We start from the raw sequence: 15,155 nt of genomic DNA on the forward strand, positions 1-15,155 counted from the left end.
AATGTGTGGGCATGCTATTAACGCAAATCTTTGTTTGCAACTCAAACAAACAAGACAACCTGGTAGCTTCAAAAATTTAACTTCTTCAAGATGGAAATGTTGAGGTTTTTTGTGGCTATGCTGCACTTTTTCCCAAGTTGCATCTGACGTGGTCAGCGGACTGTAATAGTCCACTGGGTTATGGAGCGTGTTTCTACTGAGAGCACCTTGCATCACCGTGAATTTTGTCTCCCGCATCACCTCGTAGTTTACGACCACTCGAGCTGTTTCTACTGAGCGATGAATACGCGGTGATGCGAGGTGACGTGCTAAATGAGGTGAATCCGGAAGTCGGGTATATTTTCAGGTCACTGGTAGGTCACTGAATTTCGTTTAGTCTTTCCGTCCAAAATGCCCCTCACCAAAATTTCCTGCCACTTGGTTATTAGGAATCGGTCATTGCAGGTCTCCCGGGGCTCCAACATACTAACATCTTTTGTATTTAGTATTCCAGCGAAAACGAATTAGGGAATCTACATCTTCAAGACGATACGATTTTATGGGAAAAAGAACTCAGTGTAAAAATCAGAGTACATGTATATAGTATGATAGGCTGATGAGCACGCAAACAATATTTAGACGATGGATGCACGCAATTCACATGTACCACCTCACCCGGTGTGTTTCTACTGAGAATCGTTACTCGCATCACCACGCATCGACCACCACAAAAGGTGGACGACGGAGCATCTCGCATCACCGCGCATCGGCCACTACCCGATCTGTTTCTACCGAGGAAAAATTTGAGGTGTCACGATGCATCACGACGCATCACCACGAATCACCTCGCATTGCCTGGCATCACCTCGAATTTTCATCGCTCAGTAGAAACACGCTCATGGTTCCTGTGCTGTTTATCATCATGATTACCATTTCAGTATCCCACCTGCAAATTATCCCTTTGAAAATCTACTGAACTTCAGATGTAATTGTTACTCTCTGCAATGGAGAACAAAAATTTATTTCTTCAAATCTTACTCTCTGCAATGAAATGAGAATTTACCTCTTCAAATCTTGGTACATAAGATTTAATTGTTTTCTTTCTCTCATATGGAACTCAAATAGGCTTACTTGCTAAAAGCAATATTTAGTGACTGTTCACATTCACAATTACTTGATTATTGATGCAGCCACCCAGACTAAAGCAGAAAGGAGATCACTGTAAATCTTCACATGGAAAAAGAAGAATTATATCACAAATTAAAAAAAAAGAAGATGTTTCAAAAACTAAAGGCTGCACATAAAGGAGCAGGTGTAGTTCAGTGGATATGATCACAGAGTGTTGTGAGGTTCCTGGATTGATTCCAGTAGCAGTAGCCGATGTGTCTCCAGGCAAGGCACTTTATCCTACTTTACCTAATTCTTCAGACGGGACTTAAATTCATAACTTTCACGTTGATTGTCCAATTTTCCTCAAACTTTCACTGATGTGTTCTACTAATGTTGCTGCTTTCACTCAATCCACATTTCTCTTTGGGTTTTGGTTTCCTTTAAATAACTCCAGTGTGAAGTATTTGATCACAGTAAAAAAAAAAAAAAAAAAAAAAAAAAAAAAAAAAAAAGAGGGATAGATTTCTTTGTTAATTATTAATATTGGGATCATAGTTCATGATGTGGCTCCCACATAAAAAAAAAGATAAAAAAGACAGATCGAGATGCTTTTACTGATGAAGATTGCATAAATTGAGAATACTTGCTATCTAAACTAACGGTTACTACCATCAAAAGATGGTTTAGATAGCAGATATAACTCAATTTGTGTGTCCACAAACTCAAATCAGACTCCCTGGGGATGTAAGTTACGACAAGCAAGGGACCCAGTAGGGAAGCATTTTTCAAGGTCTTTTTTTGTATACCATACTATGTGTGATATTCCCTGTTTCAAAATTTTTGATATTCATAAGACAATATTTTGTCAGAAAAAAAAATGTTGATGGGGCATAAATCTACAAGATTGAATAGGGGAGGATGAAATTCCCACATTCATATCTCTACTGACAATGCACTGTAAAATCCTGAGTTTGTCTTTCATCTGTACATTAATTATGAGGAGCAGAGTCACCCGCTGTTATAATGTGTCATTCTTGCTCTTAATATGATTAGATTTATTGAAAGCGAGACATGATGTGCTCAGCAATGTGATGCAATGTGACATTTAACATCTAATGCCCTACACAGTGTCATATGAGTGCCAATCTTGAAACATACGTGTACATGTAGCCACATTTGACTGTCCAGTAGAGAACAAAGTAGTAGCATAATTACAAGCACAGCAGCGTTATCACAAATGCAATGTACAATCTGTATCTCCACAGTATGCCCTGCATCTCTACTCTACATGAGTTGAAAGCTGAAATGCTTGTGACAAACAAAATCTCCATGGCTCGGCCTTGCCCACATATGTGAAACATATGAGATTGATTATTGGTGTACAATGAGCAATCAGGGTCTAGACTGTCTGGTGCACTTTGGTCACATAGCAACCAGCAGCTACTACACAGCTAACTCAGTCAGTGACTACTCAGCAGGCTTCGATGACCTCCTCAGCTAGGAGGCGACAAGATCAGTATAACAATGACAAAAGGTTCAAAGGAAATTAAAGTAACCCCAATATCTTGATTTGTCCAAATTGGGTTGCTTTAGACGTGCCTGAATGAAGACGATGCTGAGTGAAGTGATGTCATACACACAAAAAGTGTATAGTTCCTTTTTAATGTATGATGTATGCACTGGGTTTGTTTCAAACTAAACCTTTATTTTTGTTTGACAACCAGAATGAAGATTATGACAATAAAACTAGATAAAAAAAATTGAATCTAGAATATCTTTACCTCAATCAACTTCGTATGATATTTCCTTCTTATTACTGACTTGACCACTCATTCTATGTTACAGCACCAACCAAGCTCAGGTTACAGACCATCACATACTGTTCTCTTGTCACAACCCTCTGCGGAATCTCAATACACTTAAATATGGACAAGAACATCCAGTGTGACCACCTACAATTGTACCCACAGGAGGTGGTAGTACCTGAAAAATGATGAAGAAAATTTAATACAAACTGACCAACAGCTATGATGTTGACCAATCTGACCCACTGCTTACCTTCTCTGAGATTCCACCCCAAAAGTTGGAGTAGTATGTGGTAGATTCCAGCATCGGGGCTATGACAGTCTTATTGGCTCGCATCAGGATATCCAGGGCATTGGGTTCCCAGAGGAAGTTATCAACATCTATTGCCTGTTATTAAACATTAGAAGAAAGTTGACTGAAAGCGTGTGTACAGAGCCTGTCTCCATCTGTCATGATAGCTTGTATGAGCCATGGCACACAAATACATGAATACAGGGGCAGATCCAGGAATTCCGTAAACGGGAAGCGCCATTACAAAATTAAAGGGGGGAGCATGTACCCCTATCTTTTCTTTTTTATTTGTTTTGTTTTAACAAAAAAATAAAGAGGGGGCGCGCGTCCCGGTGCGCCGCCCTCTGGATCCGCCACTGGAATATACTCTCTCCATCTCTTCCTTTCTCCCTAATACAGACAGATATTACTTATACATCTTTTTTTCTTTCTTTTTTTTTTTTTTCAAATGATACTCTTTCTTTAGATTTCGTTCAAAGTCAGCATCATATTCACAATGAAACAAATACAAACAAAGGCAGCTGGTATTCCATTCACTTTTATGCTGCTTAATCACATCATGGACCTACCATGATCACATACATCCTGTTTTACAGGCACACACACACTCACATGTACACTATGACTGCACTTGTTTTTTTCCAAGCATTATACAAAGGTATTTCATAGCTGTTACATGGCATTACATTTATAATTCAAATGGTGATGTGTTCTTCAGGAGACAGAATCAATAATATCAGTTGCTAAAAGAGTATATAGCAAGGAATATGCCATCATAAATTTCCCAATATAAATTGTGTGCCCAGTTCATCACATTACTGTAAAAGTGGATATTTTCGCGCGACTAATTTTTTGCGCTAGGCCGGGTCAGAAGAGTTTCGCGTGTTTTTAATTCCGCGGAATCAAGACATCACGCACAGGAACGTATGGCAAGCAAAAATATTCGCGTGTTTTTATTTTCGCGCTAGTTTCTGGTTGCGCGAAATGCGCGAACATTTCAACACCGCGAAAATTTCCACTTTTACAGTACTCGGTAGTTAGCCGAGTGGATCTCACATACCTAAAGGAAGGACAATCCTTGCTAATGCATTAAAAGACAAATCATGCTCTCACCAGTAGATAGTCTGCCCATTGTCTGCGAGCTGCATTTAGAGCGCCCTCACGTAGCGAGATGAGATGGTTGAAGCGTGCAGGAGGCCAGTCATGAGGGCCTTTCTCCAGAGCGAACACCTTGGGGGTTTCTGAAAACTGGAAGTCCACATGGTGATAGAGATGTTGTGTAGCTTCCACCCATTCCTTCAGCATTGGGATGGTGTTATCGATGCTGTGGTCAGCTCGTATCCTAGCAACAGATACAAAGTACATAGAAATCAATAGTTCTCAGCCACTATAGATAACATAGTATATCCCAAAAAATCATGTCAAATTTCTATTGCTTGTTTGTTCTTTTCAGAAGATTGCAAATGGAAACATATTTATGACTATTAAAATGATCACGTAGAGCATTATAACATGTACAGCTGTAGGCCTACATCACTAAGGTGTATATCAATTATCTAGCATGTTTTTCTTTGGCTTTTGTTGTTTCTTTTTGCTATGGTGTATGTGTGTGTGTGTGTGTGTGTGCAGTCCATTGAATACAAAAGTTCAGCGGTAATACAGTGGGCAAACTGTTCTGTCCAATTAATTTTATGACACATCTCTCCATGGCTTTTTTGCTTTTGATGATAAGATTGGTATGATCTTGTTAACCGTATGAACAAGCTTCTCCACATTTCATTTTAGCAGTCTGATTTCCATCATGAAATTGAGTGTAATTCTGTTTCTTTTATTTGCATTCCATTACTAGAATGAGAGTGAAAAAGAGTCAGAAGAGGTTCTTGTAAACAGTCTAACAGAACAAACAAAGCTAATTACACAGGTACAAATTGTACCTTCTGAACATGCATGTGAGAGTTTTACTCACTAATCTTAGAAGCTATACTCCCCACTCCTCGTCTCCACTCCCCTCCTCGACAAAGTCTCACTTAAAGAAGAAAACCAACATTCTACCGCCTTCATATCCTTGTGGCTTGAACATGTGGTCCTAACACTTTGACCCATTCCATCACCACATGTTAACAAAATATTGTTGATGATGCTGTTTATCAAAGAGTAGATCCAGGAAGCTGTGATAACAAACATCACTGACTGGTGACATCTAGGAGCTAAAGCCTGACATTTTGACATGATGGTATGTTCACTGTAGTCTAAATGGAAACAAACTAAAACATATTCTTCTCTAAATATTTTGACTAAATTTTTCTTTCTTTCAGCAGATGGGAACATTATCCAATACATGCCCTAGGATACAGCTGTATCTCAAAAAGTCAAACTGCTATGCAAGTATAAATTGTTTATTCCCTCAAAATGTTTTGTTGATATAAAAGAACATTATTTGATTTATACATCATTTCACACTTGCTCCAGTAGACATGCAACATTCGGGTTACTGTACGAGCTGAAATTTTCACGTACAGATATTTTCGCGAATTGCTATTTGGAGGACATTTTCGCGTGTTGTTAATTTCACGGTTGCGAGGGTCTTTAAACTGCACTTACTTATTTGTGTGTTGTTATTTTCGCGCGTTTTTATTTTCGCGGTTCAAAGGCGATTCACGAAAATTCGTGAAAATAAAACCACCGCGAAAATTTCAGCTCGTACACTATTGCATGTAGAATTTTCAGATCACGAAATTATACAAGATTTGGCAAAGTGATAATGGGGGTGTTTGTTCAGCACACAGCATTTATCAAATGCACTGAATAAGAACCATTCTTATATTTTCCTAACAACTGACATGATGGGTGATCCATTTTGAATCCCACTTCAGTCCCTTTTTGAACACTGAAATTTTCAGAGATTCATAGAGTGTGTTCCAACAACAACAAAAATGACTAAACTAAATGTTATTGAACACTGAAGGTCTGAAAAAATGTAGATGTCTAATCAACATTCCACGTATACGTGTAATCTGATGGCCAGATCTAAAGTGAACAAAATGGCAAAACAATAGGTACAAATGTACTTAAAATCACCTTCAATATTATTGTAACTTTCCCTATTACAAAAGCTATACCATAGTGCACTTTTCACAAAGTCAAGTTTTCCGGGCTGTCATTGATTGAAAGACCAATTTGAAGGGTGCTCCATTTGACGGGATGAAGAGCTACACAGGTCATAACATCCTGTGAGGCGGCAAGGGAAGTAAGAGAGGGAAAAAAAGGAGGGACAAGACACTCAGATTTATTTAGTGGAACAGTATCCGGTATTACTGGATTATGGGGATGGTGAAGATCTAGTTTGTCTGTAAATCTTGAAATCCTGAAGCACTTTGTGGTTTCAGTTGTCAGATTCAATAAATGACTGTCATTTCACAACCATCTTTCTCAGTTACTGAGAATACAATAACTTATTTAAGTATCTGCACTGCTACTGGCAAACTTCCATCATCTTGTCTGTAACTACATGCACTCATTAAAAAAAATTCACCTCAAGGAAATATTTGCTTTGAGAAAATTTAGCTGTCAAGTGCAGCATTCAGTACTCACATTCTACTTTGCAAGTGGCAGCCATAGTCTCTAATGTTCGGATTTCAAAGTTTTGTACATACCATCTATGTTTTAAAGGGATAATTTTCAGCAGGAGGGTCACAAATGTGGACAAAAGAAACACATCAAATTTATTGGTGCAGTACTCCACCCTACAATCCTAACCTACAGGCAAACCACATCAAAACAAAAGCTAAACATGGTGGAACCTAATGCAGAGAATAAATAAAGTAACTACAGATCAGGTAAACAGCCATACTGCTCCTATACGATAGTCTTCAAATTGTTGCAACTGGATATATTTGTGTCTGTTCTATATTCATGAATGAATATTCAAGCATAGTCCCCACAAGTCATTTCAATAATTATCATAAAAGCACTTTTTTAACATTTATATCACAACTGACTGCACAGAGTATCACAAACAAATAGTTAGGAAACACTGCTCTCCCGTCAGAGTCTCTGTGCAGATTATCATCGTGAATGAGGACTACATGTAGTTGCAGAGCTGGATTTCAGCTCCATATTTGTCTATTTGTCACAGAAAGGTCAAACTGTTGAACCCTGACCATGTATCCTCAGCAACAGTGATGAGTGGATGGTAGAGGTAATAGAAAGGCCACTGGTCTACCAGCTACCAGGATGGTCATGAACATGGCGGGTGGGAAGCTAAAAGGCATTCATCTCACAGCTGGCCCTCACAGGACATAGGATGGATTTCAAACTTCCTCTCTCTAGTCTCACAGGCTAACTGACCTTTTTGTGAATCATGAATTTGGCAGACCTTGGCAGACCCTGTCTGCTGGTTGTCTGCTACTGCCTACAACTGACAGACTCAAAGTTTTTCAGACCCTGAGTGCAATACAACTGGAAGTTCACTTCCCCATTTTTTTTCTTCATTAAGCAGAGTAAAATAAATCAAACAGAATGACAGACATTTGATTAAGATCAGACACTGAATAAAATAAGGAAATTACCAGTATGGAAAATTTCAAAGTAGCAAAAGTTTTCCCCAAAAACGGTGTCAGAGGAGATAAATTTCAATGTCTTACAAGTCTCTCGCTGGTCTGCGCACAAATTTCCACTATAAAAGCTACCTTGTGTGAATTTATTGAAAGAATTACATTGTAACCACAGCATTGATCTCCAAACTATTGAGATAGTATTTGAATTCATAAACCCAGTACCGTATTTAAAGAGTTCTCTAAGTGATAAAGTGGCTATAGTCACCACATTACTGATATGATCTTATTTTCTCAAAGCAGTGGGAGAGCTACAGAGGTGTGAAGTGATGACAGCCCCCTTTCTCTACATTGCAAAGATGTCATTACAACCAATATTACTGTACAAGTGAAAATACATGTATGTTCAACTTATTCTTAGTCCTTGACTTGCTTGTCTTGTGACCAATTTCAACCAAACTTCTAGCATTCTGTTCATATGATTTTACTCTGTTCATTGAAGCCAACTTGAAAAGAAGTGTCTAATGGAATGACTGACTGACTCACTGCTTCTTTGGCTCACTCCTTCAAAATCCTCTCAATATTTTAGACACATTTTTGTCCTTTTAGACACACTGCATCCCTTCCCCCATCTCTCTTTCTCCCATTCACTTTCATAGCTAACAATTTGAATAATTTGTGTAACTATTTACCAATCTCAATGAAGAAAAGTTTCATAAACCTTAAGTATAACTGTCTACAGTTACCACTTTCAATATCTTTACGGTACAAGAATATAAGAAGCAGGTTCAAATCAAACCATATTCTTTGTTATTGCATGTATTAAAAGTAATCCCAAAATGCATTGCACAAACAGATCTTTTAAAGGACAAGTTCACTTTCATAAACATTAGGATTGAGAGAATGTAGCAATATTAATAGAACACATCAGTGAAGGTTTGAGGAAAATCGGACAATCCGTTCACAAGTTATGAATTTTTGAAGTTTTCGTGCAGTCACCGCTGGATGAGAAGACTACTACGGTGTATGATGTCACATGCGTAGAACAATACATGTATAAGGAAAATATAAAGAGAATTTCACAAAATTTCATCTTTTGAAAAAAGTACACATTCTCTTGACCCGTTACTGACATATGTTATGGGTAATATCATTCCCCCTGCCTTAAGAAAAAGGCAAGTCTTGTGCTCTTTTATTATGCGAAAAAAGTGAAAATATGTTGATTTTTCTTTATACTGTTGTTCGTATATGGCATCACAAGCTGTAGTAGTCTCCTCATCCAGCGGTTCCAACACCAAAATTTTAAAAATTCATAACTTTTGCATCGATTGTCCAATTTCCCTCAAACTTTCACTGATGTGGTCTATTAATATTGGTGCATTCTCTCAATCCTTATGTTTATGAAGGTGGACTTGTCCTTTAATGTGTATTAGTGACCTATATGTTATTATTATGTGAGCACCGATATTGTAATGTACGTGTTAATGTAAAGTGCCTCTTTAAATGTGATAATAGTTTTGTTAAGTTTTTTTTTTTTTTTTACCACAGAAATTTTTATTTCCCCAATTCTATTATTTCCTGAGTTTAAAGATGTTCTAAATTATATGCAGTTTTCATAGAGATGATCATATTATCATATCACAGATTTGAAGTGTACTGTACCTACATTATGTAGTACTGGAGGTACATGTAGTGTGGATTCTGTGTTGTGCCTGACATAATGATGCATCATGCGTTACCCCGGGGTACCATGTTGTGTAGTGCCACCTCACGTCCACTTGAGGACAGCCGCAGAGAAATGCATGCACCGTGTGCGTCTACAGTCATTCCCATGCCACTGCATGTGATACTATGCATGCATGGTATATGTATGCTGTGCTACACGTAGCAATATAGCATGTGCTTCAGTGCAGTGGCTAGTGCGCGCTAGCTCCAGCACCACAATAATTTCCCCCTTTTTGGCACCCAGGGTACAACCTTTAAAAAAAAATAATAATAATTCAACAAAATGGCTGATTTTTATTTGGCACCCCGGGATACCATTTACAATGTATGTCATCATATATGGTGTAATACTCTTGCAGGAGTGTGAGCAGGCAGTGGCAAGGCACTATGGAATCATAGAGCTCTACAATTTTACAGGACATGCATCTTATGAGAATATTAAATGCACAAATGGATTCATGGTCTGAGGTCATATTGGTCCAAAACATAAAACTCTACATTACACTGAGATTTCTGTGCATACTGAATGCAAAAGTAGATTAGCATGAAGTGAACACCGATTGTACAGGTGTGAAAACCATAGAAATGTGGTCAACGAACTGAACACGAACTGAGCATGTGTGTGCTCTCCAACTACAACCTGTATTCAAGGAGCTTTGAAGCTCCTTGCTGTATTTCACGGTTTAACAGGTTTGATACTATTGTTTCTCTTTGTTTGGCAGTTTCAAGATTGAGCTTCCTACAGCAGTTTATATAAGTGCCAAACTCCTTATAAGAGCAGTGCAAGCCACAACACTCGGCTCACTCGCACTTTAAAAAGATTTGCTATGTACTGGTAATTCAAATGTGGCAATATGAAATTGTCACACAGAATTGTCAGCAACTCAATGCATCTCACTTTTCCCAGAATATTTGACAATATCGACCACATACAGACAGATCTCCCAATCCGGGGCCATTTTCTCAAATCTCTCACCCTCCAGCTTGTAAACACAACAAGCTTGAACTTCTCCTGCTCTGGCTGTGTATCTCCTGCATAAAGACCCGGTAGCATTCCGTGGTAGCATGGGGATACCAGGCATGGTCATGGAGTGGGATGGCTGACCCAACTCCGATACGTTTGAAAATCCCCATATATGAATTGTGAATTACTGATCTCTAAAATTACACACACTGAGAGTTGCACAGGAATATTGACTGTGGTTGATTGTTTTTGATGAGCATACGCTGCTACGCTCAAACTCACTGATGTCTATTCTTATTTCTAGCAGATCTGCACGGTTTTTGAATGTACTCCAGTGGGCAGCGAAGAAGATCAATTCAATCGGACCACCCATGTTTCCTCATGCTACCAAGTCTTGAACAGGCATTTTCTTCACTTAAGATGGAGCTTTCTCCCATTCAACTTTAATTTTCTTATGTTCAAGTGCAACTTTAGACTATGATATGCCAGAGAGCAGATCTATAACCCTCGCTAGAGCTTCCAGGGTTTCAAAACAGGCCCTGGACCCCTGCAAGGAATGTCATGCTTCATGCTTGTGCACACTCTCACACAGGTCTCACATTATATTGTGCACATGTTCTCGTGATCAGAGTCTCCACACACCAGTTTGCTATGGGGTCCAGGCAGAAGAATCCCATGTACATTGTAAGAAGAGCTTGGAGCTGGAGTTGGAGTCTCTGTGACCAGCAACAATCTTTAGACATGCACATCATGCCTGTGGTTAGCCTGACCAGATATTGTCGCGATTCGCGACAGCGGCTGCGTGTAGTTAGCCTGTGGTCAAACGATCGTGCTGTCTAAAGATCTCATAAACTCATACCCAGCTCAGGAATGTCTGGTACTCTAGTCTCTGAGCTGTGTGTAAATTAATTACCCTGTCCCTGTCTGGTGCCACAAGCTTTTCATAGCATCGATTGGTTTGATGTGATGAGTCGCATACTCTTAGTCTTAAATAAACAAAAATAATCTCAATCAAATCATTCTAAACGTTCAATCAAATATTGGCGCTGTAATAAACACTGGAAGGATATTCAATTCGGGATTGTGAACACATAAATTTACATGAGAACAAGACCTATCTTTGTTATCTAGAAACAATAACCAATTGCAATGTCAACAGCTAGCTGGTCAATAACCCCGTCGCGGGGCGCTGTAACATACAAATACGTTACTTACGTATTTGTCCGTATGGGGTCGCTGCTGCGGTTAGCTGGTCAAAGTGTATGCATTTGTGCATAATGAGTGATCATAACAATAACATCAAGGGAAACGAGGTTTCAGTTTTTCACTTACCATAAAGAGATGCGATCTTTGGGGTAATTTAGTGTCTCCAGATAACCGAAAAAGTAAGGTAATGAATGCGCCTTATTGCGAGCCAATATCGGGATCAAAATCGTCGGTTTCTTTCTTGCAGTGTCAGCTTCTGGTTGTGCTGCTGTGTCTTCGGTCCAAACGAAGGCTGCTTGAACAAAGCAAAATGCAATAATGCAGCTAAACCCCTGCAATTTACGACTTGAAAACCACGGCTTCGCCATTTGATGACGATGTCTTCCTTGATAGTGGACTGACCAACAACAAGGAGTTACAGTTACACGAAGTCTGTTAGACTATGTCTGGTTGTGTGTAAATCCCAATATTCACTGTGCACGGAGGTTCCACGAATGAAGTGCCACGCCGAATCATACGGCTCAGGAAGATCGCAGCACCAGCCTCGTTCACAGTCTCTACAGCAGAACGTACTTCCTGTCCGTCAGATGTCGTCCGCTGCCGTGCGATCACAAACTGCACTGTGCAAGCATTGCTGGCGCGGGAAAGAGCTTTTCAATCCGCGATATGTACCCAAGTTGTAGCCAAAATGGCAGTGTCACTATCTATTCATTCTGCTCTTCTCATCGTTCCTAAAATTCAACGCACATATCATATTGACCTCCTTCTGCTTCATTCATTACCTTTGCGTGCAAATGTACATAGAGTAAATTGCTTGCAATGATGCTGATGTACTGTAGTTAACTCATTGAAAGTCACTCCTTCCTTCCTTCATTCATTCATTCAGATAAGAAGCAACGTAAACAAACTGTGGTGTTTGTAGTGATCACTGTGCTAAAGTGCAAGAAGTATCGTTCTTGGGCGGGTAAACCGCTGGGAACCAGACCGCTGACAAGTACTCTCACACCGTGGACACAGAACCGACTGTGGACCGAGGACTGCAAGACGGCGGGGTTTTACATGTTTCATAAGGTAATTGGGCGGCATGACCAGCACTAGAATGTCAAATAAATGAAAGGAATATTTTACAACACCAGACAGATAGTTTCTATCTAATAAATCACAATAGCTTCTCTTAAAGGGTATAATTTTTCAACTTTCTTATGATCCTCATATCCTTACATAATAAACATCCCTATTATAATAATGGATTCGCTTATCCACCCTAAATGGAACGCACTTGGACTGCACTGACAGACAGGTGTAGGAAGCGCTCCACGTAATATTCTTTCGCTGGCTCTTTACTCAATCGGCTTGATAATGATTCGGCCAAACAAAAAGTCGGATACTCTTATAGAGCAAGTCAGCCCATACTCAGTACATTGTCCCTCATGCACGAAAAACAAGAACTGTGTACTGTTTATGTACTTGTTATACACTTTATGCATTTAACCATGATTTAACACAGCTGTACATGAATGCTGATGTATCATTGTGTGCATTTGTACCAAGTTTGTAATCTACTATTCAACCTTAAATTCTACTTAGTATTTTAGGAGTGGGTATCCAAGTTTAATCAAAAAAGCAGTCGGCTATAAAATCGTTTTGAAATAACAATTTTACACCTAATTGTTTTTAATATTGTACAGTTTGGGAGATTTATGTACAAATGTATGGAAATTGTGTGATGCGAGTGGTGGCAATACTGTCGTTATTTTTATTCTTTGCTTTTGTTATTGTCACCCTTATTATTAGTCGGAGTGTAGTATAGTATTGTTATCATTTAGTTGTGTCTACAATTGTAAATTTTAATCTTTAGGCCTCTCTCTGGATATCCCACTATACATTTACACTAGATATGGACTAAACATAGTTCTGATGTCCCGAGCACCTCAGATGAATGGATCGAGTCACTCCGGTATGGCCTTTACAACAGAGGGCCAACCCCAAGCACCTTCTGATCTGGAGATTCTCCCGCCTGAAACCCCAAGCAAACGGCAGACTCCAATCTAGTTTATGTGTGCAAAGCGCGAAGTTCCTAGGGTTATAGATGCTCTCTGGTGCTATCTAAGGCTTATTTTTGCAACATACGATAGCAAAAAGTAAGAAATCCTTTCCAACGGGAGACATTGAGCCAGGGCGGGAGAAATTAAATCTCAAACGGGAGCTAACGGGAGATTTTGCAAAAATGGGTTTTCGGCGGGAGATCTCCCGTTGAAAACGGGAGAGTTGGAGTCTCTGTTACAATTGTGAAGAGGACCATAGGTAGGATATAATGAAGGGGACATCATCCCTTTGCAGTTATATAACTACTAATTGTAGAATATAAATTATCAATATCAATTATTACTCGTAGATTGGCATATTCTCACTTTCCTTTCCACAATGGTTGAGATAGCTGGCGAGAGAGCATCTGCATTGCTGCATTCGTGCAATGATACAGAGGGAGCTGGAGGAGGCGTACTGCATCAGTGATCGCCAACGGGCAGTGACAGAACACACACAGAGAGAATATCAATTATGATAATGAGGACGATGATGATGATTATAATGATACTAATAGACAAAACAATGCGATGCGCCAGTCATCACTACATACGACAGTCGTGACTTCTCCCATAGGAAATTGAACAAAGCATTCATTTTGTTAGGGATGTAGTTTGCAGATTAACAACTTTTATTGAACTCTGCCTTTTCTTCAGCTGTGAATATCAAAGGAGTTATTCAATGATTCATCTGTGGGACCTATTCTTTCCTTAGAGATTGGTATAGTCAACCATGCAGTATGCTCCACCACAATTGGCTTGTACTAGTGTAATATATCAAATGTAGGAGCGTTGTCGCTGCAAAACCAAGCTTCAACCACTACAGACATGAGGGAAAACTCCTTTATTGCTATTCCCAGAATTTTGTCCACCCCGACTGGTCATCACATCCTGTGGTCAGTCTACACACCCTACCTCCCTAGGAGCCTAACCTCTCCCATAAACATTTCTGGATAACTTGTCTCCCCATTGTCTACCAGTGCTAAGTTTCTCCCCCATCATCCCCATCATGTAAAATGTGAGTCACTGGTGTCAGTGACCCATGGATTGACAGTGGTCATTACTAACCTACTCCTTTGTTTTATTATAATTTGAATCCCTCTATTTTGAATATTTGAATATCATAGATTAAGCCCCTCCTTCGAGTATAGATGTACTATAAAAGTGACCATGTGCTTTGGTCAAGAGTTCTCTCTTTCACCCTCTTCGGGTAGAGACACACAAAGCGTTGGTCTCCCTTGCCATCCCTCTTTAGGGGCAATATATGGCCGTTTGATGGGGAGTACCTATTAATATATCATATTCCTGTAAAGCGTTATATCCTCTTGTGACTAAATAAAGAGCCTGGATTTGGATGCTTATATGAACTGGTCTCATGGTCTCTTCTGTGTGCTGTCGAGAAACATTACCAATGTAACACCGCCAAACGCCATCGAA

General features: G+C 39.4%; 1 protein-coding gene across 1 annotated transcript in view; it reads right to left on the reverse strand.

The window, feature by feature from the left end:
• The window catches only part of LOC140240715 (procollagen galactosyltransferase 2-like), a 45,933-nt gene extending 33,867 nt beyond the window's left edge, over nucleotides 1-12,066 (reverse strand). The window contains exons 1-3 of the mRNA XM_072320479.1: nucleotides 11,761-12,066; nucleotides 4,300-4,528; nucleotides 3,148-3,282 (exon numbers count right to left, since the gene is read on the reverse strand). Of these exons, the coding sequence (XP_072176580.1) occupies nucleotides 3,148-3,282; nucleotides 4,300-4,528; nucleotides 11,761-12,002 (606 nt within the window). The 5' untranslated portion in view covers nucleotides 12,003-12,066. The remainder of the gene's footprint in view (nucleotides 1-3,147; nucleotides 3,283-4,299; nucleotides 4,529-11,760) is intronic.
• Nucleotides 12,067-15,155: the final 3,089 nt, after the last annotated feature.

The sequence above is a fragment of the Diadema setosum genome, chromosome 17, assembly GCF_964275005.1.
Source record: "Diadema setosum chromosome 17, eeDiaSeto1, whole genome shotgun sequence".
NCBI classification, from domain to species: Eukaryota; Metazoa; Echinodermata; class Echinoidea; order Diadematoida; family Diadematidae; genus Diadema; species Diadema setosum.